Source organism: Carcharodon carcharias, chromosome 6 (genome assembly GCF_017639515.1).
Source record: "Carcharodon carcharias isolate sCarCar2 chromosome 6, sCarCar2.pri, whole genome shotgun sequence".
NCBI classification, from domain to species: domain Eukaryota; kingdom Metazoa; phylum Chordata; class Chondrichthyes; order Lamniformes; family Lamnidae; genus Carcharodon; species Carcharodon carcharias.
The window spans coordinates 97524990-97552715 of NC_054472.1; the positions used below are offsets into that span (position 1 = coordinate 97524990).

Below are 27726 nucleotides of genomic sequence, written 5' to 3' on the forward strand. Positions count from 1 at the left end.
TCTTTAGTTACCCTGCAATAGTGATGTGTCTTGTCCTTAAACAACTGCAGTTATCATGCTAAAAAGAGTGATCACCTTGAAGTACACCAACTTCTTAAGAATTAATGCTATTGACAAATATCTCCTCTGAACATGATTTAATCAACATTTACCTTTTCATCATATGCTCATGAATATAGGAAGGCATGATGGTAATGGTTATTGCATTCCCTGCTGTGGCCAGAATGTCAGCAATTTGTGTATCCTATTCACACATCAAGAAAAAACAAAATCACGTTTAACAGTTTCATAAATTACTTCAGTTATTTCATGTACTTCAGTTATTTCATGTACTTCAGTTATTTCATGTACTTCAGTTATTTCATGTACTTCAGTTATTTCATGTACTTCAGTTATTTCATGTACTTCAGTTATTTCATGTACTTCAGTTATTTCATGTACTTCAGATAAATATAGAAAAGTCTGTAAAAGGAACCAAAAAACCTTTGCATTTACAGTATGACAGTTTTAATTTTTCTCTCATGTACAGCTCTATATCCAGTTGTGGTTTGAAGGTGGATGATGACCTAACGTGGGAAGGGCATGGGGTGTGGATGTCTGTCACATCCAATTGTAAATGGTGGTGGACAATTAAACAACTATCTGAAGGTAGAGGCTCCACAAATATCCCCATCCTCAATGGAGGGGGGGAAGCCCAGCACATCTGTGCAAAAGACAATGCTGAAGTATTTACAACCACCTTCAGCCAGAAGTGCCAAGTGGATGAACCATCTCGGCCTCCTCCAGAGGTCCCCAGCATCTTCAGGTTCCAGTCTTCAGCTAATTCGAGTCACTCCACTTGATATCAAGAGAGGGCTGAAGGCACTGGATACCGCAAATGCTACAGGTCCTGACAACATTCCAGCAATAGTACTGAAGACTTGTTCTCCAGAACTTGCCATGCCCGTAGCCAAGCTGTTCCAGTACAGCTACTGGTATCTACCCAGAAATGTGGAAAAATCACAAGGTTAATGTCCTGCACACAAAAAGCAGGACAAATCCAACCTGGCCAATTACCGCCTCTTCAGTCTGCTCTTGATCATTAAACTGATGGAAGGCATCGTCGGCATGGTTACCAAGTGGCACTTGCTCAGCAATAACCTGCTCACTGACGCTCAGTTTGGGTGCCACCAGGGCCACTCAGCCCGACCTCATTACAGCCTTGGTGCAAATATGGACAAAAGGCTGAACTCGAGGTGAGGTGAAAGTGACTGCCATTGACATCAAGGCAGCATCAAGGCGCCCTAGCAAAACTGAAGTCAGGGGGGAAACTGGGAATCAGGGGAAACCGTTCCAGTAATTGAGTCATACCTAGCACAAAGGAAGATGGTTGTGGTTCTTGGAGCTCAATCATCCCAGTCCTAAGTCATCGCTGCAGGAGTTCCTCAGGGTAGTGTCCTAGGTCCATCCATCTTCAGCTGCTTCATCAATGACCTTCATTCCATCGTAAGGTCAGAAGTAGGGATGTTCACTGACAGTTACACAATGTTCAGCACCATTTGTGCGCATATGCAGCATGACATAGACAATATCAGCTTAGGCTGATAAGTGGCAAGTCAAATTCATGCCACACAAGAACCAAGCAATGACCATCTCCAACAAGAGAGAATCCAACCATCTCTCCATCACATTTAATGGCATTACTATTGCTGATTCCCCCACTATCAAAATCCTGAGAGTTACCATTGACCCAAAACTATACTGGGCCAGCTTTATAATTACAGTGCACTTTGGAACTTATTTAGGCATTGCTTAATTGTAGATGCATCAAGATTTTCTGAAAAATATGCATTTCCTGCAAGGCTGCCTAATTTGAAACAATTAAAATATCACTCTTCCTTACCTTCAGTCCAATGACATTCTGCCCATTAATCTCACAGATATTATGTTCTGTTAGGAGTCCATTTCTGGCTGCTGAGCTGTCTTTTACAATTGAGGTGATCTTGCCATTTTTGAAAATGAAGCCAACGTGTCCCGTGCTGTCTTTGTGCATAGTGATGGTGCGTTCAAAAGGCCTATGTAAAAATAAAATTCCATGAGAGCGCATATATACACAATGAACTAATAACCAACTTCAATATGAAAGATCATTGCTGTTCAATTTCCAGAAGAACATTACAATTTTCCTCTTCTGTTCCTTCAAAGTTTTAAATATACTATCTTACATGTACTTGCTCTTCCCTGCATCGCATGAGGCTGAAATTTAGATTTCCTGTTTTTGGATTAACTGTTAAATTGAGGTCCCATTTACCTCCTCATGTGAATATTAAAAAAAAGGTTTAGCAGCCTTAAAAGTGGATAAACCCACAGGCCCGAATCAGATATATCCCAGACTATTGAGTGAGGCAAGGGAAGAGATATCAGGGGTCCTGACAGTAATTTTCAAATTCTCTCTGGCTAAAGGTGAGGTGCTAGGGGGCTGGAAAACTGCCAATGTGTCCCATTATTAAAAAAGGAAGGTATAAACCAGGAAATTACAGGCCATTCAGTCAAACCTCAGTGGCGGGGAAGTTACTAGAAAGAATTGAGAGACATAATATATCTGCGCTTGGAGACAGACAGATTGATTAATCAGGGGTAATCAGCATGGATTTAAGGGAAGGTCGTGTTTGAGAAATCTGATCGAATTTTTTACCAATCACCAATTGATGGGTTATCATGCCTAAAAGACATGATCAACCCATCAACGCACCAGCTATGATTAGCCAACTGCAAGACATTTGATATTCCATCTTCACAGCTCCATCACAGCTGGCAGCCATTGTTTTTTTTTTTAAAGATCTCTTCGATCAGGCTGGTAAGGATGAACCCTTCACATCCGAGACCCAATTGCATGAGAACCTCCCAGAGACATTTGCAGACATGAATTAATTCTTTGTCTGTGCAGAAATTGCTAAAATCACCTGTCCTCTGTCATTTTAACAAATCTTGTTGTGCCCATTTTCAAATAAACGGCATTGTTGTTTGGTAGCACAGAACTTGAGTATTGCAGAAAAAAGCACGTTCTCAAAGCTTTTAGACTTGTAATCATCGGGACAGAATCATAAGAATATCAAATCTCAAAGGAAACAAAAATTTATACTGCATGACAAGAGGGTACTGATGGGTTGGGAATGAACTCTGATTGGTAGAGCAGTTGGCGTGGAGAATGCACCAGGAAACAGCTGCCAAGCTATTGCTTAAATTCAAACCAAGCAAGACACTTCTGATTAGTCAAGACGTTGCCATGGTGAATGAACCAGGGAATGGCTGTCCCCTAAGCCTTCGTTTAGTTGAAAAAGGCACAATGCATTTACATGTTCTCTCTGTTTGCAAAGGACAGGGCTTTTTGTGTGAATGTGTAGCTTCTGGCATGCAAATGTCTATGGTTTCCTTCAGCAGTACAATACTGACTAGTTACAGCTAGGCTTGTAGCCACGAGTTCAAAAGAGTACTATGCGACCTGACTGAAACATAAGATCCTGAGGGGTCTTGACAGGGTGGATGTGGAAAGGATGTTTCCTCTTGTGGGGGAATCTAGAATTAGGGGTCACTGTTTAAAAATAAAGGGTCACCCATATAGAATAGAGATGAGGAGAAGTTTTTTTTCTCCAAGGGTGGTGAATCTTTGGAACTCTTTCCCTCAAAATGCGGTGGAAGCAGAGTCTTTGAACATTGTTAAGTCAAAGCTAGATAGATTTTTGATAAGGGGGTGAAAGGTTATCAAGGGTAGGTGGGATTGAGGAGTTGAGGTTACAGTCAGATCAGCCATGATCTTATTTGAATGGCAGAGCAGGCTTGAGGATCCAAGTGGCCTACAGCTGCTCCTAACTGAATTGCTCATATGAATAGGCTAGTAATGTCAAATGAGCACACGGACACAGCATTGCTATCAATATGCAAGTCCTGTATGGTGTTTGCACAGGTGAAAAAAATCCTTCATTGTGCACGTGGAAAACGTGCTCACAATTGGTTGTAGCAACTTGCTCAATCATTTGGCCAATTCATGTGGTGCAGAATTAGTCATAGATAAGATCGGGCGCAAAGGGACATCATGTGTGCGCCTTGGGCAGCCCATACATATGTGGACGCAGTGAGCCATCAGATACACCGACAGGCAAATCGTTACACTTATGTAAGTCCAACAAGTGTTTTTGTAACTTGGTTTGGAATAGACTATGCAGTCATGCGTTGCGGTGGGCCCAATGGATAGGAATTTGAATCCATCATTAAGGATGGTGTGCATTTTGTCAATATAGTCACGCTTGTTAAGGGTGACCATTCCAGTCCCTTTGTCTGGCTTACAGATATCTATGTCTGGGTTGAGACCTCGCAATGCTACCAAACGTCTGGGCTGCATGTGAAAGTCAGCAAAGACGTTGGGTATCCTGCGATATTTGTGCACTAGATCAGCTAGGTGTACTTTCAAGAACTTATAGCGGGATAACTGAGAATAGAGGAGTTTGACCTCAGCAATTATCTCTTCCTGTTTGAGTCCAGAGTCCACTTGCCAAACAATCAACCCTCTTCACAGTATAAATTGTTGTTCCCTCTGAGGTTTGGTATTCTTGCGGTTCTGCCTTGATGAGTGCAAGTACAAGAGGATAAGCTTCGACAGCATGTCTCATTTTGCAGTCCACTGAGCATGGCAATTCGCTATTGTGGAGATATGCCACCTCATTTTAATTCCATGGAATTCATTCTTCACAGCATGGTGCTTCTTTGCTTCCACAAAAATGGCTCAACTAAAATAAAAATTTCCTGCATGGGATAACTAAATTCACACTTTTACGGTTCAACCAACTAGTAGTTAAAATCAAAGATTGCGGCAAAATGCAAACAAAATAAAAAGCAACTTGCATCAGAAATTATCATTTCAGCAGAAAGAGGAGCACGTTCTCACCTGTCACGAACTATGATACTAATCTTTTGATCAGAAGCTTGTTTCAGTACTTTATGACTCTTGTCGCTACTCCAGCCTGCACAATTCTCACCATTTATCTGTAGGACTTGGTCACCAAACCTTAAACCAGCCAGAGAAGCAGGCGAGTTTGCTTGTACAAGTTGGACAAAGACACCCTTGAAGGCAAAAAGAAATGCAACTCCATTATACAATGGAAAAATGTGCATGTACTCTATCTCTTCATCAGTGCCAGTGCACCACAAAAATGGAATACATTTGTTCTACCAAGGGCCATAGACCATATGTTTATCCTGTGTCTAATAGCAAACATTTGATGCAACTAGAAACTTGTGCAACACATTATGCAAATTAAATCTACTTAAAGGCTACAGTAAACTGGTGTAATGATTTTAACAAAACAGATACAAGTAATATTCAGGAATGTGAATGCACTTAAACCCCAAGAAAGTTTACAAAATTTAGAATTCATTCCTACATTGTAGTAAATGCTTCCTCCAATTCAACATAAGGAAACAGATGTGCATCAGAAATTCAATCATAAGAAATAGAAACCATTTAAAAAACAAATGCAAGTAAGGATTATTAATTATTGATGTCTTTTTGATCAGAGTAAAAGCAAAGATCAAGGTCAGTGGAGAAACAAGTAACATGACTATGGTAAGGTTGTCATTAAAATCCACTTCAGTTCAGTGAAACCATGGAGCAACTACAACTTTCAGGAAAGACATCTGCATTCAGTTCAATTTCTAAAAATACAACTTGGCCAACTTCAGAGCTACTTTATTGCAAAGCGAAAAATTCAACTGACTCAAAAAGAGCCTTTATGGAAGGAAATATGTTGCTTTTATATGGCCTGACTTGTATAATACATACAATTACTTGAGCAACACAGAAACCAAAAGGACTGTGCAAGCATAATGCTCCAACAGCCATTCCAACCTACTTCACCTCTGTCCGAGGCTCAACGAAATTCAGCTGCTTCATCAATGGTCTTCCTTCAATCATATGGTCAGAAGTGGGGATGTTCACTGATGATTGCACAAAGTTCAGCACCATTCACACAACTCAGATTCTGAAGCAGTACATGTCCAAATGCAGCAAGACCTGCACAATATCCAGGCTAAGGCTGAGAAGTGGCAAGTAACATGTGAGCCACACAAGTGTCAGGCAATGACCATCTTCAACAAGTGAAATCCTAACCATCGCCCCTTGGTGTTCAATGGTATTATTATCGCTAAATCCCCACTATCAACATCCTGACGATTACCTTCAACCAGAAACTGAATTGGACTAGCCATATAAATACTGAGGCTATAAGGGCAGATCAGAGGATAGGAATCCTACAGCAAGTAACTCACCTTCTGTCTCCCCAAAGCCTGTCCACCATCTACAAGGCACAAGTCAGGAGTGCGATGGAATACTCTCCACTTGCCTGGATGAATGCAGCTCCTACAACACTCAAGGAGCTTGACACCATCCAGGACAAAGCAGCCCACTTAGTTTGGCACCCCATCCACTAACATTCACTCCCTCCACCACCGACACACAGTAGCAGCAATGTGCACCATCTACAAGATGCACTGCAGGAACTCACTAAGGCTCCTTAGACAGCACCTTCCAAACCCACGACCACTACCATCTAGAAGGACAAGGGCAGCAAATACATGGGAACACCACCAGCTGGAAGTTCCCCTCCAAGCCACTCACCATCCTGACTTGGAAATATATCGCCGTTCCTTCACTGTCACTGGGTCAAAATCCTGGAACTCCCTCCCTAACAGCACTCCGGGTGCATCTACACCACATGGGCTGCAGCATTTCAAGAAGACAGCTCATCACCTTTTCAAGGGCAATTAGGGATGGGCAATAAATGGTAGCCCAGCCAGCGATGCCCACATCCCATGAATGAATAGAAGACATCTTCCTATTCCTTTCTCCCTCACATAACTATCTAGCTTTCCCTTAAATTGGTGCTTTTATTGAACCAATAGCAGATTTAAAACCAAAGATGTCAAAAAGCTTAACAGTCATGAAAGAGCTTTACTGTCAACGAAACATTATGTCACTGGAAATGTTGAAACATTTCACAAATGCTTAGCCTTGCAGTAAACATTGCTAGGTTTGCTAGTTTCTTCATCCACAGTGGAACATGCCTCTGGCAGAGGTTTTGAGGCCACAGACAGAAAGTACACAAATATAATCCCATGCAATTCAAGAAAAGCCTTTTTTGTTTAAAAGAAAGGTAGGGACAGCCTCTATGTATACTTCGCTCTCAAAATTCCTTCAAGAACATGGTAAAAAAAAAATTGTGAAACCAAAAGTTTTTTGTTGAGACCAGATGAACATTTGATTTTTTTTTAAATTTAAAAAGGTATTACATTCTTCTAACAAGAGTTTGATCACAAACTTGCTGTTATACGATTTCAAATTACAGTACATTATATTTTGGAACTGTGGTCAGTTTTCATTTTTTCCAACTCTAGCAACTATGATAGCTTTTTGGATTACCAATTGCTCAAGATTCAGTACTCAAATGCCTAAGGAAAAGCATCTCATTCGCTTAAGGAAAAAAACTGCCGATACCAAAAAATATAAAATGAAAGTTTACATTTTTTCCTGTGTTCCCATTTCAAAGAAATTTCTCATTCTTTCTGGATGCCAACCAAAGAGGGATTAGTTATTACAATGTAGAATGCACTGCCTGATGGAGTCACAGAAGCAGATTCAAAGCACTTTCAAAAGGGAATTGGATATACACCTAAGAAGGGAACATTCACAGTACTCGTGGAGAAAAGAATGAGCTGCATTTGGCAGCTGGACGGGTGTTCAGCACAGGCACAACGGGCCGAGTCGGCTTCTTCTGTGTCGAGATACTACAAAACATGGTTTATCTTTGTCTTTTGATTCCGCCGACAGCAACAGCTTTCAGACACAGCAGCAGGGCAATGCAAAGAATATCATCTTTCTGCTGGTAGCTGCTTTTCAAGGTTAACAAACCTTTACTACAATGTTGTTTTCTCCCTTGTTCCTAAATGTTAACCGAAGAACACCACTATTGCTTTCCTTGTCAACTATGTCATTGGTGCAGTTTTTTAAAATATTTTTTAATAGGATGTGGATGTCACTGGCCAGGTCATGCCTAATTGCCCTTGAGAAGGTGGTGGTGAGCTGTCTTCTTGAACTGCTGCAGTCCATGTGATGTAGGTACACCCACAGTGCTGTTAGGGAGGGAGTTCCAGGATTTTAACCCAACGACAGTGAAATAACAGTGATATTGTTACAAGTCAGAGTGCTGTATGACCTGGAGGGAAACTTGCACGTGGTGGTGTTCCCATGTAGCTTCTGCTCTTGTTCTTCTAGCAGTAGAGATTGTGGGTTTGGAAGGTGCTGTTGAAGGAGCCTTGGTGAGTTGCTGCAATGCATCCTGTAGATGGTACACTACCACCGTGCATTGGTGTTGGAGGATGTGAATATTTATTGTGGTGGATGGGGTGTCAAACAAGCGGGTTGCTTTGTCCTGGATGGTGTTGAGCTTCTTAAGAGTGTTGCTAGAACTACATCCATCCAGGTCAGTGGGGAGTATTCCACCACATTCTTGACTTGTGCCAAGTAGATGGTGGACAGGCTTTGAGGAGTCATGGGGAGAGTTGCTCTCTGCAGAGTTCCCAGCCTCTGACTTGATCTTGTAGCCACAGTAGTTACATGGCTGATCCAGTTCAGTTTCTGGTCAATTATAACCCCAGGATTCTGATAGTGGGGGACTCAGTGATAGAAATGCCAGTGAATGTTAAGGGGAGATGATTAGATTCTCTCTTGTTGGAGATGGTCATTGCCTGGCGTGCATGTTACTTGCCACTTACCAGTCCAAGCCTGAATGTTGTCCAAGTCTTGCTGCTTTTGGACACAGGCTACTTCAGTATCTGAGAATTCGTAAATGATGAACATCCCCGCTTCTGACCTTATGATGGAGGGAAGGTTATTGATGAAATATATGAAGATGGCTGGGCCTATTGCTTGGTAGGAAGAACATTCTGGGCGATGGCCTTCTCCATGATGTCAGTTAATATATTGCCCTGTGATTGGCTAATAAATATTATTAGCTAATTACAAGCATACTAGTTTCCATTTCTTCAACCCCATCAACAGCAGCCCTCAAAATCAGTATCGTCATCCAAAGTATATTTTGAGCGAGATAATGTATGCAAAGACTTTGAGTTGGGTAGGTGAAAAATACTAGGTGTTTAAAATTTGTAGTGTATAATTTCAGGGGAGAAAAAAATCCAAAGTACTTCTTTGCTGAAACAGTTAGTCCAGCTTTCCTACAGCAAGAACCTTCCTAACACCCCATCCCTCTCACCTGAGTAAAGCAATTAAAGCATTGATGAAGCCACCCTTTTTCAATAAAAACCTTAGCATCATTACCAATATGAAGAAATACAAAGCATCTCCCGATACATTTTGTTTATTCTAATGGTCTCAACTTTATAAACCTTTGTGTGCTCTAAATTATAGTAAGCGGCACTTACATTGTCAATTGATTTGAGGCGAATGCCAATCTTTCCATCCTGATCCTTGCAGAGAATTAATTCCCGGATACCCTGTTTGATTTCGGCTCGCCGAAGACCCAAATCGGATCCAGTTACTGGTGCCACCATGTAATTTATACTAGATGGTCTAGCAACAGTTTGCTGTTAGATATAAAGGTACATTCAAATATGATTTTTAAAAATCTTTTAGAAATATTACATGTCTCTTCTCACAATGATTTAGGATCTTTTCCATTAGCTAAGTAGTTTTATCCTTACATTGAGAAAATATAGAGATGTTGATCTTGGTAGCACTTTTTGTAGTCACATTCTGCAGATTTCAACTTGGTCATAATATGTCAATTGAAAATTAACTGCCACATCATGTTTGGGGTGACGGGGGTTAGTGGAAAAATACAATTGCTTAATCATGCCGTTTGGTAAAAATACTAAGAAATGCATCATCACTTGCCTCTGGTACTGCAACCATAGCCATGTTATTTTGTATCTCCCCGTCATTCAGACTAAGTCCCATATACTGAGACAATTCAGGATACAGGCAGGGATAAAGGCCTGCAAAAAATTCAAAGGTTTTTCAGACTGTGCAGTTTATTCTACAAAAATGTAGTTGAGATGTGAAAATAACCAACTTTAAAACCAAGCAATATAGGCAATAGGTTTCAAAGCTAAACTCAAATCTAGCTTCACCAGAGCCTTATTACCTATATACAGATAAGTTACAGCTTTAATATAGAAAAACCCCCGAGGCACTTATTTTAAAGGGTGAGGAGTGAAAGAATAAAAAGAATGGACATCATATCATTGAGGATCTCTAGACAGAATTGTGTGATTTATATAAATATATCTATATTTCATCAATAATGATACACATATAAACTCCCTATTGTATTCCTATCAAGTAAATAAAGCCTTCCAATCTAAAACTATTCTCAATTAATTTCAATACCTTTATAATTTCTCTATCATTTACTCTATTTCCCATTAATTTGTTGATTTTAAAACATTACTTTATTATAATCAAACTTTAAAAATACCAGCATAATACATTTTCTCAACTCTGTTAGGGCCTCAACTCTTATGTACAAATACACAATCATGGAAAAAGAGCCTGTAAAAAAAAATGATTTAATCACCACAAATTAGTGTAAAATACTGGAGAGAGATAAAACAGTGTACTCTTCTGGTATCATGAGCTATCTCCACACCACATGATCTCACATACATGCCTTGGGGATCCACTGGCATTTCTTTCAAGTGAAATATGCCACTTAATACAAATGTGTTGTTCTGTTGCCAAAGCTCAATCATCTCCAAGGCCACAAAGTCTAATTAATTAAATATAGCCTCAGGTCAATCAAATAGGAAACTCCCTCTCTTAAAACAGAGCATGATCTGGCTCATGCCACAAGCATGATGTGCTTTAGACACACAAATCCTGCCCAGCACCGTAAAAAAAAGGCAGAGGGAGCCATTTGAAATACCTATTGAACCCAATCAGAAGCAAAATAAAACAGTACTTCTGCAGTCTCTTAACTATGTCACCTGTCATACTTGAAAGCAGGGTTCTGACTACAGTACGATCAATTAAAATTTGAACTGACTCAACATTTGCTTAACAGCAGTTTGACTTTACAGCTTTAAAAGAACATAGCTTCACATTATTTGGCATAATGCTCTTGTTCTTATTAACAGTGCATCACCTAACTTATTATGAGCAGTGCCATATTACAAACCTTCTCTCTTCCTAACCCTCTCCCACAAAGTCAGTAACTTACCACCATCTGAAGTTGGACAGGTTGCGTTTTCAGACAAAATTGCAGGAGTTCCAGAATTTGCCACATATGAAGCTTGAGCCTATAAAACATTTTGAACATTTGACATACTGGCATTCCAATAAGCAATTTTGAAAAATGTATTCTATTCTTGTTGGGTACATGAAAGAAAAGGAAAAAAGAAAATAGAAAAAAAAGGGGGGGAAAGCTTGCATTTGAGTATTGTTTTAATACTGGTGACACTCAAGTGGTTAAGTTTATAACTGACCGGATATGAATATCAGAATAAAGGACATTATCATTTGATAGAATATATATGATAGATGTAGCTGAGGTAATATTGTGCACTTCAAAACAATATTCTCCATGATGACTCAATTACACTCTAGTTTTCAAAGATGGCCACCAATGTGTGACATTTAAAAATGAACTTCAATGAAATTACGATACTTTATAAAAAGTTAGGTGAAACAATCTGATAGGAAAACATTGTGATCAGCAAAACCATGATAACTGTTGTCATGGCTGGTGTCTGACAGTGCAACAACCATTATCAGGATCAGCTAGAAGTGGAAGCAAATTCCCAACCCTGTTTATTCCCTTCCGAATCTTTTTAAAACATTTCCATTCAGATGATTATAACGGGATATGATTAAAGTTAAGTTTATTTTATATTTTTTGCATGATGTCTTGAATGTCACAAATGGTTCTGTTGCATAAATCTAACATTTTCATCGTAACTTTTGAGGTCAATTTATGGGAATTTGTTTTCAAAAACGAAAAATCTAGCACTGTTCTCTCTCAGGCTTTTTCACCCTATCTCCCATTGTTATTACGAGGTAGAAGAATTAAATAAAGCTCTCACTGTTTGTTTCAATGAATTTGAATTTTGATCTTCTTCGTCACATTATTGTATACCAGTATTGTGAAATCCCGTGTTTCTCATGTGCTTTATCCCCAAAGCCCCTTACAGTCAAAATACTTCATAAGTCTAAGGATTGTTGTAATGTAAGAAACATACTTAGCTGAAGTAGGGGTGGGGGTGAGGAGTGAATGATGGCCAGGACATCTTCAAATAGATACAAGGGGTCTTTTACAACTGCTCAAATAGGTATCAGCACTTGACCTTAAAGCTCATCCAGAAGATGTGCACTGCACATCTAGTCTGTACTGGAGTGTCTACCTAAACCAGATTATGTGAAGTCCTAGAGCCAGTTTTAAACATACAACTTTGAAAGACAAGTTTGTTACCAATTTAGAATAGTGTATTTATATTCCCTGGTGAAACAGTGCATGCAAGCATGATCTGAGAAATTTGTTTGATCACAAATTTAAGAAAGGGATGAAATATTTAGATTTTAGCTTGGCATTCATTACCATCTCAGCTGAGCAATTAATTCACATGATCAGAAGGTAGGGTACAGGAAGAAAGATTCTACAGACTCAAATGAATTTGGATAGTTTTGGCTCATGTGTAGCAAACGGCATTTAATGTGAACAAGTACAAAATTATGTGACTATAGAAGGAAGTAAACAATGTAAATATAAACTAAGTGGCTCTACGTTACAGACAATAGCAGGGGATATTAATACATAGCTCACTGAAATCAACAGCAGTGCGTAAAAGAGGAAAGAAAACTAACCGATTCTTAAAACATTTCACCAGCAAAAGAGCACAAATCTTGAGTCTGCACGATATTGGTATGATTATATCTGGAGTACTGGGTACAATTTTAGCTATACTACGGCAAAAATATTCAGGTGCTGAAAACAGTGGAGAAAAGGACAACCAAACTGACATCTGGCTAAAGATATCTCAGCTTCAAGGAGAAACTGAAGAGCCCGGCATTATTTACTGAAAAGAAAAAGCCCAGGGGATTATTCAATGTTCTTAAGGGAGCAGAAATTTGAACCTCAACAATATATTTTTGAACTTGTTACAAGTTCTGGAGCCAGGGGAGATGGTTAGAAAGGTCTAGACGTAGCTAATTTAAGAGAATAGTAAATGTGTTGAACAGACTGCCCAGGGAGACATTGGAAACAGTATAGAGACAAGGATCAGATGGACTGCAGCTTTATCTGGTCCTATTCTTTACTATAGTCCTATGCAAGGGAAACTGCAAGGCTCAGCACAGATGATGACCTTTGAAATCAAGGTTTAAATCCAGCATAGGTCTTTAGGATGAAGAGCCCTCTGCAAATTGAGTTTGCAAAGCCTCACTGTATGCATGGACCCACAGCATAAGGCTACCCTTAATTTACCACTGACATTGCTAACATAACTGGAAAACTCAAGGATGCCTACTATAAGAAAGTGAATGCCACTCATACTCATGCTTGTGGTGTGTGTCAAGATAGATTACAATAGAAACTTATGCAACTGGCTGTGCTCCCCTTACTTCAATTCACTGTTAAAAATAGCATTATTTTACTTTTTTCTTCATACATCTGCCATATTCTCCATTTCTCTCCCCAATGTGCACCTTATCTTCTGTGACCCAAGAGGTAAAAGATATGTGAAATGAAAACAAATGCTTGAATTAAATAACAATCAGCATCTATAGATTTCTAACGAAAGCTACAAATCAAAAATATTGTAACCAGTCTTTCTGCCTTACAGATACTGACAATCATGCTGTATATTTTGCTGATTTACAAATGCTAGAAATCAAAGGAAAACAAAGATCACACTTTTCGCAACTGTGAACGTTATTTCACTTTGATTACTGATCAAGAATAACTAAACCAGGCTTACTGGCAATTTTCTATGAACGTAATCTAATTAATGATACAGTATCAATCTAGACTCAACTGAAATCGTTAGAATCTGGTACCAGTCCTAGGAACCAGGCTCCTATAAAAAAACACAAACACTTGTGTTGCTATCTCTGGAACCACCAAGAAAATATCACCTCGAAAATCTCTTCATTCTTCAGGCTCTGGCCTCTTGTACTCTAACCCCATTGTCTCACCATTGGCAACTGTAATATCAGTCTCCTAGGCCCCAAGCTTTGGAATTCTCTCTAAATCTCTCAATTTCACTACCTTCCTCTCCTTCTTCATATCTTTTCTGAAAACCTACCTATGATCAAGCTTTTGATCAGCCCTCCTAAAATATATTTTGGCTTGGTGTCCTTCATTCCTTTATATTTATAGGTTTGAATTAAATTCCAATTATGGTGTTTCATATTTAGATCCAGCACTTATGTATCCCTGATTGCTTAATGCATAGTGAAAAGGACCCTTAACTGGCAAGTACTACATTTTCCACTTACCTGGATCACCTTGTCTACTTTAAGGTCTTCTAAGGACGGGTACAAAGACATCTTTAATCAAATGTAAAAGCCTTAGAGGAAAAAAAGTGAATATTTTGTTCACAGACATTCTCATGATTTAAAATATTGCAAATTACCACATAACAATGCACATAAATGTATACTTTAAAATATAGCAGAAACAGATACCTGTTGTTTTCAATGGTGACATGTCATACTGATGGGTCTTATTCAAGCAATTATCTTTCATATACTAATTTATAATTCCTTATTCTCCAGGTGTACATTAACAGGGAATTATAAACATAATACAACCTACCATACTTGCATTGGATGATGGGATTGAAATTGTTAGACTTATCCAGAACATTCTTAGCATCTAAACGTATAGTATAAAGCCAGCTGAACTGGAGTAAATTCTAATCTCGCAGCCACAGCACTTTTGCCATTTCAGAAGGGCTAACATTTAGTAAAGGTTACAAGCCATGGTTAGTTCAGAAATAATTAGAAATGCAGAAACAACTAAAGTGCAGCACTTTGGTACTAGAAATATATGCATATGTTATTGTTTCTTAACCAGTCTTTCTACAATGTATTATGGTACGTGAACATCATTCAGACATGTACTGTGAATACATTCCAAGAAAGGCAACATACATCTTCCCCGACCCCTTGAATAGAAAGTTTCTTTTTGGTAGGGGGCGGGAGGGGGGTGCAGGTGGAAGTGCAATAAAAGAAAAGGTGATACAGATACACTATTTATGTTTACACTTTCAATATATTGTTCCACCTCTCTACTCCTCCACTGTTGCTAAATAATCAAGCTGCTGATGAGCAGAAATTTCCAATTGAACATTGAGAAGACTGAAGCCATTAATTTCAATCCCTGCTCCAAACTCAGTTCCTATCCCTCTCCCCGTCAGCCATCTGAGACTAACCCAGATTGTCTGCAACTGTGGTGTCATATTTGACCCCAAGATGAGCTTCGTACTGCATACTCAAGCCATCACCAAGGTTGCCTACTAACAGACTTTGCCCCTGCCTCAGCTCATCTGCCGCTGAAATCCATTTTCATACTTTTGTTACCTCTAGATTTGACTATTCCAATACACATCTGGTTGGTCTCCCACATTGTACCATCTGTAATCTTATGCGTCCTAACTCACACCGAGCCCATTCTCCTATCACTCCTTTGCTCACTGACCTACACCCGTTACAAAAATCTTGATTTTAAAATTCTGAACCTTGCTGTCAGTGCCTCTGTGACCTCACCCCTCCCTATTTCTGTAATACCTACAACCCTCCAAGATATCTCCACTCAGCTAATTCCGGCCTCTTTAGTATCCTCAATTGTATTCACCACTGACTGATGACCATGCCTTTTGTTGCTTAGGCCCTAAGCTCTGGAATTCTCTTACTACCTCTCCATCTCGCTTTCCTTCTTTAAGGCTCTCCTTAAAACACCTTTGAATAAGCTTTTGGACGTCTGACCTAACTTCTCATGTGGCTCGGTGTTATATTGTTTTGTAATGCTCCTGTGAAGCGCCTTGAAAGGTTTTATCACTTTAGAGATGCCATATAAATAAAAGTAGTTATTGTTGTATGCAAGTTCAAACCAAAAAGGAAAGCTATTTACACTATTTCTGATCATCTGTTATCTTCAGATACTTTCAAAATCCTGTTAGTTTCGCAAAAAAAATGGTCCAATCCTCATCAGGATTAAGGTTGAGTGGAGACAACAAATGAATAAGCACAGATTTTAGCTAAATAGTTACCTTTGAAAAAACATTTTTGATACATCTTTTCTCCCCTTTCCAAGGCAGTGGGTGAGGAAAGTTGAATACCTTGCACATTTCATCATATCTACTTATGACTTAGAGCCTCCACACTATACACTTTCAGTCTGACTTAATAAATGACAAACTACTTGGGCACAAAAGAATGATGCAAAAAACAATTTTGAAAACTAGCAATTCAGCACCTTGATGACACAGCTGGCTATTGCTTTTCTTGTTCAACACTACAAGAGTATGTTTTACTTTTCAGCCGCTGATAAAAAATATATAATTTTAACAGTTATGGAGCACTTCACCTTTGCAGTATTTCAGGTTTGCAAGTGAGTAACTGAGCTAGGAGTGCAAAAGCTTTGATACCCAGTCTCTGACCACTTAGCTGCTCTCAGCTGGGGCAATGGCTTAACAACCCTGGATTTTGAAAGAGGAGGGAAACAAGTTAGCCAGAGTACCCATTTGGGATTGTAATTTAGCAAACTGCATTGGAAATGTATTATGCAAATATCAGAGGGGGACAGGATTGAGTTTGTTTCTTTCACCAAATGACATTAAATTGCCTCTGGATACTCCAAGCTTTGCTTATGAACGACGGCCATTTGGACAAGGTTTTGGAGTGCAACTGACACCCAATGGAACCTTAACAAAAACAGAATTACCTGGAAAAACTCAGCAGGTCTGGCAGCATCGGTGGAGAAGAAAAGAGTTGACGTTTCGAGTCCTCATGACCCTTCAACAGAACTGAGTGGATCTTAGGAAAGGGGTGAAATATAAGCTGGTTTAAGGTAGGGCCTCCCCCCACACACCTTAAACCAGCTTATATTTCACCCCTTTCCTAAGATTCACTCAGTTCTGTTAAAGGGTCATGAGGACTCGAAACGTCAACTCTTTTCTTCTCCACTAATGCTGCCAGACCTGCTGAGTTTTTCCAGGTAATTCTGTTTTTGTTTTGGATTTCCAGCATCCGCAGTTTTTTGTTTTTATCCCAATGGAACCTTTTCCAGTATATGTGATATCATAGTATGATGGTCTCAGCAATCCACAGAGCCACCAAGTGATTCCATAATTTAAGCTCCACATTAAAAGAAAGATGTTGAGGCAAGAAGCAGTATACAGCAGAAGTTCATTAGAATTCTGCTGTGAATAAAAATACCAAAACAGGCTTAGATTCAGCCTTTTTTTGTTTAAAAAGAACACAGGAGATTATAGGGGCATTTGGAATTATGAAGGAATGGAACAGGGAAGAAGGAAACACTTTCTGTTCTAAAGGGTCAGAGCCAGGGTACACAAGTATAAGATTAAATGGAAGAGATTTAGGGTGAAGAACAAAGAAATTATTTTATATAAGCACACATTGCATGAGGCTGTGAAAATGAATGACTGGAATTTATGATTGAAGCATGTCAACATTTAATGTTAAATTAGTGAAATATGAAAAGGCAGCTCAATTCAAGGATAAATACCAATGCAGAGTGGTGGGCAGAACAGTCTGTTTCCATGTTGTGATTCCGATACACGAGTTGGTGAGGTGCAACAAAGAGAAAGAGGGAAAAAAGGGAATGTCAGCTGTAGCTCAGTTGGTAGCAATCTCGAACCCTCAATGGCAAATCATACTCCAGGACTCCGCACAAAAATCTAGGCTGACACTCCACTGCATTACCAAGTGTGCACTGCACTATTGGAGGTGCTGTCTTTCAGATGAGACGTTAAACCACTACACTCTCAGGTGAAGGTAAAAGATCCCATGAAAAGCTGAGGAGATATTTCCGATGTCCTGACCAATATTTAGCCTTCAAACAACATGACAAAAATAAAAACAAAAAACTGCGGATGCTGGAAATCCAAAACAAAAACAGAGTTACCTGGAAAAACTCAGCAGGTCTGGCAGCATCGGCAGAGAAGAAGAGTTGACGTTTCGAGTCCTCATGACCCTTCAACAGAACTGACTGAATGTTAGAAGAGGGGTGAAATATATGCTGGTTTAAGGTGGGGGGGGGGTGGGGGGGGAAGAGAAGTTGGGGGGGGGGGGGCGGTGTGGTTGTAGAGACAAGCAAGCTGTCATAGGAGCAGATAACAAAAGATGTCACAGACAAAGGAACAAAGAAGTGTTGAAGGTGGTGATATTATCTAAACAAATGTGCTAATTAAGAATGGATGGCAGGGCACTCAAGGTACAGCTCTAGTGGGGGTGGGGTGGAAAGACTAGCCCGGCATACAAGATTAAAAAATAAGGAAAATAGGTGGGAAAAGAAAAATCTATGTAAATTATTGGAAAAAACAAAAGGAAGGGGGAAGAAACGGAAAGGGGGTGGGGATGGAGGAGGGAGTTCAAGATCTAAAGTTGTTGAATTCAATATTCAGTCCGGAAGACTGTAAAGTGCCTAGTCGGAAGATGAGGTGCTGTTCCTCCAGTTTGTGTTGGGCTTCACTGGAACAATGCAGCAAGCCAAGGACAGACATGTGGGCAAGAGAGCAGGGTGGAGTGTTAAAATGTCAAGCAACAAGGAGGTTTGGGTCTTTCTTGCGGACAGACTGCAGGTGTTCTGCAAAGCATCGCCCAGTTTACGTTGCTCTCTCCAATGTAGAGGAGACCGCATTGGGAGCAACGAATGCAGTAGACTAAGTTGGGGGAAATGCAAGTGAAATGCTGCTTCACTTGAAAGGAGTGTTTGGGCCCTTGGACGGTGAGGAGAGAGGAAGTGAAAGGGCAGGTGTTGCATCTTTTGCGTGAGCATGGGGAGGTGCCATAGGTAGGGGTTGAGGAGTGAGGAGTAGGGTGTGATGGAGGATTGGACCAGGGTGTCCCGGAGGGAACGATCCCAACGGAATGCCGCCAGGGAGGGTGAAGGGAAGATGTGTTTGGTGGTGGCATCATGCTGGAGTTGGCGAAGGATGATCCTTTGAATGCGGAGGCTGGTGGGGTGATAAGTGAGGACAAGGGGGACCCTATCATGTTTCTGGGAGGGAGGAGAAGGCGTGAGGGAGGATGCGCGGGAGATGGGCCGGACACGGTTGAGGGCCCTGTCAACGACCGTGGGTGGAAAACCTCGGTTAAGGAAGAAGGAGGACATGTCAGAGGAACTGTTTTTGAAGGTAGCATCATCAGAACAGATGCGACGGAGGTGAAGGAACTGAGAGAATGGGATGGAGTTCTTACAGGAAGCGGGGTGTGAGGAGCTGTAGTCGAGGTAGCTGTGGGAGTCGGTAGGCTTGTCATGGATATTAGTGGACAGTCTATCACCAGAAATTGAGACAGAGTGGTCAAGGAAGGGAAGTGTCAGAGATGGACCATGTGAAAATGATGGAGGGGTGGAGATTGGAAGCAAAATTAATAAATTTTTCCAAGTCCCGACGAGAGCATGAAGCAGCACCGAAGTAATCACCGATGTACCGGAGAAAGAGTTGTGGGAGGGGGCCGGAGTAGGACTGGAACAAGGAATGTTCCACATACCCCATAAATAGACAGGCTTAGCTGGGGCCCATGCGGGTACCCATAGCCACACCTTTTATCTGGAGGAAGTGAGAGGAGTTAAAGGAGAAATTGTTCAGTGTGAGAACAAGTTCAGCCAGACGGAGGAGAGTAGTGGTGGATGGGGATTGTTCAGGCCTCTGTTCAAGTAAGATGCTAAGGGCCCTCAGACCATCCTGGTGGGGGATGGAGGTGTGGAGGGATTGGCCGTCCATGGTGAAGAGGAAGCAGTTGGGGCCAGGGAACTGGAAATTGTTGATGTGACGTAAGGTGTCAGAGGAGTCACGGATGTAGGTGGGAAGGGACTGGACAAGGGGAGAGAGAAGGAAGTCAAGGTAACGAGAAATGAGTTCCGTAGGGCAGGAGCAGGCTGACACGATCGGTCTACCAGGACAGTTCTGTTTGTGGATTTTGGGTAGGAGGTAGAAGCGGGCCGTCCGAGGTCGGGCGACCATCAGGTTGGAAGCTGTGGGAGGAAGATCTCCAGAGGAGATCAGGTCAGTGACAGTCCTGGAAACAATGGCTTGATGTTCAGTGGTGGGGTCATGGTCCAGGGAGAGGTAGGAGGAAGTGTCTGTGAGTTGACGCTCAGCCTCCACGAGGTAGAGGTCAATGCGCCAGAAAACAACAGCAACACCCTTGTCAGCGGGTTTGATGACAATTTTGGGGTTGGACCTGAAAGAACGGAGTGCAGTAAGTTCAGAGAGAGACAGATTAGAATGGGTGAGAGGAGCAGAGAAATTGAGACGACTAATGTCACGCCGACAGTTCTCAATGAAAAGATCAAGAGAAGGTAAGAGTCCAGAGGGAGGGGTCCAGGTGGAGGGAGAATATTGGAGGTGGGTAAATGGATCCGTTGAACCGGGAGAGGACTCCTGCCCAAAGAAGTGAGCACGGAGACGAAGACGGCGGAAGAAGAGTTCAGCATTGTGCCGAGCCCGATATTCATTGAGATGAGGGCGTAAGGGTATGAAACTAAGTCCTCTGCTGAGCACTGAACATTCAGCATCGGAGAGGGGAAGGTCAGGGGGTATAGTGAATACACGGCCAAGGCTGGGATTGGAAGATGGGGTGGGGACGGAGGGACAGGCAGGGGTGGAGAGTCCTAGATGGGTGTTGGTGTCAATGACAAAAAACAGATTATCCAGTCATTATCATAGTGCTGCTTGTGAGATCGTGCTCTGCACAAATTGGCTGCTATATCTCCTAATTTAAAACAGTGGCTACATTTAAAAAAGTACTTCATTGGCTGTAAAATGCTTTGAAGTACCCTGAGGTCATGAAAGGCTATTTAAGCATAAGTCTTTCTTTTCTTTCTAACTCTCGATCCAATTATGCAAACTAAAGTACCCAAGCATAAAACAAAAATTGAACAGATATTCAATCGCTTTGGAAAACAATTTATATTTATAAAATCATAACCACTAGTTGCTATAACTATCTATTTCTTGTTTAATGCAATTTTTAGCCAGAGCGAGCTGTCACACTGAACACTGCTCAATAGTAGTACAGTTTGATTTGGTTAGCAACATTTTGCAACTTGCAAAGTGAGTCAGACAAGGGATTTTCTAGAACATTTCATGTTAAGATACACCTTAAAATTCTACTGCTTAAGTATCTACGATTCTCCTGAGTATGGATTTATAAATCTACTGACCCTTTCTGTTTGTTGGCACTCAAACATATTCACTCTTTATCTCTATGCCCTTCCAGCAACTCCTTTGAGAACTCCATATCTTGCTTTTGATTTTAAAATCAAGTGGTCTGAAGTAAGGAGTTGCAAGTAAAAGTCGAATTCAGTATCAGAGCAGTATTGTAGCAGAAAAATAACTGGTGGTAATAATGTTATTGCACCCCTTACAACATTGCTTTATGTGGAAAGCCTGATCGCCCAAGCAGGTCCTCATCCTGCCAGGTGAACATAAATTTTGAATTTCAGACAATTAAATAAAGCATTAAATATATATAGCATATCGAAATCCAAGATTTGGTCAGGTTCAAAATGTAAAGACACAATCCTCTTCAGTTGCTGATATTAAATCATTCAAATGAGGTATTTTCGCGATTCACTAAAATAGGTATACGGAAGTAAATTCTGCTGTAGCCAACAAGAACTTCCTGTTACAAAAACCTACAAGTGAAGCAGTCCACTAGACAAGATCAATTCTACTCTCAGGCTTTGAAGAGCATTTAGGTTTCATGTGGGGAAAATGTCACATTTCTAATCTAGTTAACTATTACTAATAAAAGGCATTTCTAAAGTGAATGCCATCTAATCCAATGTCAAGCCTATGAAGTCCATAATTTAGATTTTCAGACAACAGCTCAAAATTAGTCATATTATCCAGCTGTAAAACTCAGAACTGTAGCTAACTGGGGGAAAAAATCCCTGTTACACAACACTAAGCTTTGAATTCCAAAACTTCAATTTTGAGCTGGCTGCCAAGAAGTGTACACAAGGACAAGGCACAAGTATCCTCCAAAGTGCTTTCTCCCTATATGATGGGTGCCCACTTTCTCCACAGTTGCATAGACAAGTAGCCAAAAGGGGAACAAAACAAATTAACACATTAGCATGCCAACATCTTACCAATAAAAGTACTATCCTTCATGATTTCATCAATAAATCCACTACTACCTGGTGTGACATTTAGCAATATAGGCTACCAAGGTTCTAGATTCAATCCCTGATTAGCAATGAGTTACAGTGATGATGGGATTCTACAACTGACCTCAGCAAAGGTGGAGGCTCACAGAGAGAAATGTAATTTACCAACTCAAGAGATGGAATTACAACCTTGCTGTAAGGAATTAGAGAACACGCTTAGTTTAGAAAGTAGATAACTGCTGGGGGAGGCGAGGTGGCGAAATGATATAATCTAGTACAACTTTTACTATTAATTGGAAGTAATCTTTTCTGAACATATTTTACTGCATAGCAAAACAACATGCTTAATGCTTATAAACATACATTTATATGACAGCTTCTACATGAAAAATGTTTAGCCTTAGTTGAGAAATAGACAAAATAAAAACAAAGAACCAGGAAGAAATTTGGACAGGTGACAAAAGCCAGGTTAACACATGTTTTGAGCAGGTTTTTAAAACAGGTGGAGTGCAGAGGATATTGAGAGGTTTAAGGAAGGAGTTCCAAAGAAAAGTACCGAGTCAGCTTTCCAACAGTTGTTGGACAAGGGAAAGGGTTTTTTTGGGGTGCAGGGAAAGCTACAGTCACACAAATAGATTATATTAAGGGCTCAAAGGATTGAAAAGTTTTATGCAAGGAGATTTAAAAAATTACAAATGAGGACAAGGGTGTTGTTTAGGTCACTGAAAATGGGGATGATGGTTGAGCAGAAGTTAGTTGTGGATGGATTACCTGCTGCAATGTGCTGATCAAATTGTAGTTTAACAAGGGCAGTGGATGAGAGGCTGGCAAGATAACATTAAGGATAGTTAAATCTGATGGGACAATAGCATATATAAGGGTTGCATTGAGACATACCAAATACTGTGGAAGTGGAAATAAGCCATCTTGATGATGGATTGAATATAGGTTTTAAAACTGGATCAAATAGGTTGCCAAAATGACAGCCATTCTGGATCAGTCTTCCAGGGTAGCTGGGGAGGGCTTATAGATTTTTATCGGCCAAAGATGATAGCGATAGTCTCTCGATATTGAACTGAATAACTTCAAACTTATCCAGAACCTGATGTGCCATCAGACTGCTTGTGAAACAAGACCATTCAATGTAATCAAGAGAAGTGGCAGAGATAGAAAGAGATATGGTTAGAAAATATATGAATGCTGACCTCATGCCTGAAGATGAGGTCAATGCGTGGCAACACATATATGTAAAGAAAAGATCATTGAGGAACAGCAGAGGGCACAGTGCAAGAAAGAGAATGGAAGGCACTACTACAAATTGCTTGCATCATGTAAACACAAGTTACATAGAAAAATATCCCAAGCCCTTAACAGAAGCACAATTATACAACAGATGTCAAGCCAAAGAGGTTATTAGGAGGGCTCAACAAAGACAGGGATAATAAGGAAGCAGAACTTGGCACGGAAAAGTACAAGCATTAGCTGCTCTGGCTGCATTCCATGCACTGTAACAAATATTGACAATGAACTTAGCCATGTAGATATAGGTAAAGATTGAACCTCTATACAAGAAAGTTGTCACACACTATCTAATAGGTGCTTTGAACATTAGCAGAACAGCTCAACCGCACCTTACTCCCAGTTGGTATATCAACCAAGTGCAAAACACCTGGTATGTTGCCAGACACAGCAAGCAAGAAACATTAAGGAAAGAAAATAAAACTGACACTATGCCATCATGCTGTGCTATCAGATTGAGATTAAACTTTTCTTTTGGGTGACGTGGGACGTAGAAGTGTTTTCAAAATTATTTTATTTGAAGTGTTCGGGCAAGATCCCTTCTTGAAAAAGACACCTCCTTAATAACTGGTCAAGTTAATGCAGCAGCTTGGATTTATATAGCACCTTTAACATAGAAAAACATCTCAAAAGAGACCGATTCAGAAAAGGAAAAACTTACACCTTACAGTCTGCAACTTTCACAATTGTTTTCTAATTTCTATACAACATACCAGAAATATCAGAATTAATGTAATCAAATCACCATCTGGGAAAACATGTCTTGCTCGAAATGCAAACAAGTCTTAGGCTTCTTTTTAATATTTGTTCCTGAGATGTAAGCCAGCATTTGTTGTCTATCTCTAATTGCCCTCGAGAAGGTGATGGTGAGCTGTCTTCTTGAACCCATGCAGTCCATATGGTGTAGATATACTCTCAGTGCTGCAAGAATGGAGTTCCAAGATTTTGACCCAGCAACAATGAAGGAACGGTGATATATTTCCCAGTTAGGATGGTGTGCAGCTTGGAGGAACTTGCAGAAGATGGTGACATGCATCTGCTGGTTGAAGTCACACATTTGGAAGGCGCTGACAAGGCAGCCTTGGTGAGTTGTTGCAGTGCATCTTGTAGATGGTGTACACCGCTGTCATTGTGCACTAGCAAACAATAATGTCCATTTAAGTTTTCCCTACTTTCAAACCACAATGGTCTGTGTGGAGCCCCCATAACATTTTTATACAAGTTTCCTTTGATAGCTGGGCCCCCGGGCGTGTGTGAAAAGGAGCACTGGCAGCAGCATCCCAGCTACTGAGCACTTGGATACAAGCAGGGACTACACTCTTGACTGTGATAACTGTGTCGCATGTAAAACTACACCTTGCTTCCAAGGTTGGCTCTCCTTTTGTTAAGGAGAAATCCATGGGATTCCATTATAACATTTTTACTAACAACCCCAATTGGAGAAAACTTTAAGGCCAAAATTTTCCAGCCCTTCATACCAGTGGAATCTTTCAGTCCCGCTGATGTGAATGGAGATTTCAATGCCTTGGCGGCCTTGCCATGGGGGGGGGGGGAGGCTGGAAAATTCTGGCCCAAGTGTCTGTCACTGCGTTCAACTTCTCAAAAAAATTTACAGAAATGAAACAATAAATAATTTGACTTTAAAAAAGACTGTCCACCTTCCAATGTTAAGCAAATGTTAGTTGCAAATTTGCACTGGAAGGAAAATAAAATAAGCGGAGGGTTTAAACTGCCTGGGACCAAAAATAAACGCAGTGAGTGACTTACCCACAAGACGGACACTATGCACTATATGCCTGCTTTAAAGACATTAACTAGTTCAGGATAGCATTATGCCTGACATCATGATGTTCAATCGCTGGGCCCACTGCAGTCACCCCAATTTGCAGCACTCTAGGGTGGTTCTGCTCATCACATCTGTTTTAATGGTGCCACCTTTCACAGGAAAGCTTCTGAAAAGCCCTTTTTTTGCCTTCTTTCTGTTGTCCTGACCCTTTTTAAATGTTGTCCATCTCTGGTACCTCCCAGTTTTGCAGAAGAGATCATACTCCAGACACTGTCCTGTGCCCCCCACACACCTTACCCCTACACTGCCCCATGGCCCCCTTCCCTGGCACTGTCCCATGGCCCCCTTCCCCAGCACTGCCCCATTCCCCCTTCCCCAGCACTGTCCCATTGTCCAATGCCCCCTCCCCAGCATTGCCCAATGGTGCCCTTGCCCCATCAGTGCCCCCCTCCCCCATGGCCCCCTCACCCCACCAGTGCCCCCTTCCCAGGCATTGCCCCCTCCCCAGCACTGCCCCATGGCCCCCTCGCCCCACCAGTGACCCCTCCCCGGCACTGCCCCATGGCCCCCTTGCCCCACCAGTGACCCCTCCTCTGGCACTGCCCCATGGCCCCCTCACCCCACCAGTGCCCCTTCCCCTGGCACTGCCTCATGGCCCCCTCACCTGGCACTGCCCCATGGCCCCCTCACCCCACCAGTGCCCCCTCCCCTGGCACTGCCCCATGGCCCCCTCCCCCTGCCCTCTCCCTCCTCCTCTCTTCCTGAGCAGCGATATCCGCCCCAATGTACATTAACACCCACCCCCTGAGCATCAACAGCTGCTCTTGCCTCACTACAATACCTGCCCCGTTACATGGGGATGTGAGCCCCGGGCTCCTACGATTTAAACTAGTCAACTTCCACCCGGAGACGGTGCGCTTCCATGTTCCTGATGCGATTAGAGACGGTTCCTTCAGGACGACCAGATACATGGCCGAAAGAACGGTAACTTAACAAAGAGTTAATGGTAGTTTGGGAGCAGCTCGCCTTAGCTGAGCGATTCGATGAAGGACAGAATAGACGGAGTGAACCTCACCTGAACAGGTTACTGCTGATTGATGCTGACCGTTCTGTATCACCAAACCGCCGCCTTCTCTCCGACTCGTGACGGAGACTCGAGACACCGGAAGGAAACGCGTCACGGAAACTGGCGCATGCTCGCAACGCCCGATGGGGGAGGGGGCCTCTAGGAATGTGTGAGCAAGGAGCCGCCGGACTCAGCCTAAACTGTCAATCAACACCCTCAGGTCTCACCAAGGCGGAGGTTGCACCCCACTGCCGGCCTCAGTTAGAACCTCACCAAGGGGGAAGGCTTCATCCCACTTTCGTAAGAGAGTTCACTGCAGAATCATGACCTAGTAGACTGCACCATTTGAGTATCGGTTTCACTTAATCAGGCGCTTGTGAGTAATATATCCAACAGTCACCAAGCATAAATAAAACATACACAACGTAGGCCTGTTTATGTTTTTCACAGAATACTGGACTATAGAAGATCTGATCCTCTATACTCCTAATGTGTAATAAAAAAGGAAGTTTGACTTATTTATTCACTAAATCAGTGATTTTTTTTATAATACATTGCTTGTTAACATGTTATAACGCACTTAATGCTATAAAGCAACACATTCACTAATTTATAAGCAATGTCACTGAGAGTCTTAAACAAAAATAAAAATACCTGGAAAAACTCAGTAGGTCTGCCTGCATCTGCGGAGAGGAACAGAGTTAACGTTTCGAGTCCGTATGATTCTCCAACAGAAGAAGAACAGTTCTGTTGAAGAGTCATACGGACTCGAAACGTTACTGTGCTCCTCTCCGCAGATGCTGTCAGACCTGCTGAGTTTTTCCAAGTATTTTTATTTTTGTTTTGGATTTCCAGCATCCGCAGTTTTTTGCTTTTATCACTGGGAGTCTTGTTAATTGAAATAGAGTTGGACAATTTTCAGCACTTTTCTTAAGAGAAAATGTTGAGAATACAAAGAAATTTCTTCTCTAAAAAAACTCAAATGTTCCGAGACTTTCCGCCAGAGTTATCATGGAATCATAGGCGGTTTGTGGCACAGAAAGAACATAAGAACTAGGAGCAGGAGTAGGCAATTCAACACCTCGAGCCTGCCCTGCCATTCAATACCATCATGGCTGATCTCATTTTGGCCTCAACTCCAATTTCCCGCCCTCTCCCCATAACCTTTCAAC

At 41.3% G+C, this 27726-nt stretch overlaps 1 protein-coding gene across 1 annotated transcript in view; it reads right to left on the reverse strand.

Moving 5' to 3' along the window:
• LOC121278970 (syndecan binding protein (syntenin)) overlaps nucleotides 1-26681 on the reverse strand; it is a 31713-nt gene extending 5032 nt beyond the window's left edge. Inside the window, exons 1-8 of the mRNA XM_041189604.1 lie at nucleotides 26564-26681; nucleotides 14537-14607; nucleotides 11265-11343; nucleotides 9941-10041; nucleotides 9469-9630; nucleotides 4922-5097; nucleotides 1883-2054; nucleotides 153-244 (exon numbers count right to left, since the gene is read on the reverse strand). Of these exons, the coding sequence (XP_041045538.1) occupies nucleotides 153-244; nucleotides 1883-2054; nucleotides 4922-5097; nucleotides 9469-9630; nucleotides 9941-10041; nucleotides 11265-11343; nucleotides 14537-14587 (833 nt within the window). The 5' untranslated portion in view covers nucleotides 14588-14607; nucleotides 26564-26681. The remainder of the gene's footprint in view (nucleotides 1-152; nucleotides 245-1882; nucleotides 2055-4921; nucleotides 5098-9468; nucleotides 9631-9940; nucleotides 10042-11264; nucleotides 11344-14536; nucleotides 14608-26563) is intronic.
• Nucleotides 26682-27726: the final 1045 nt, after the last annotated feature.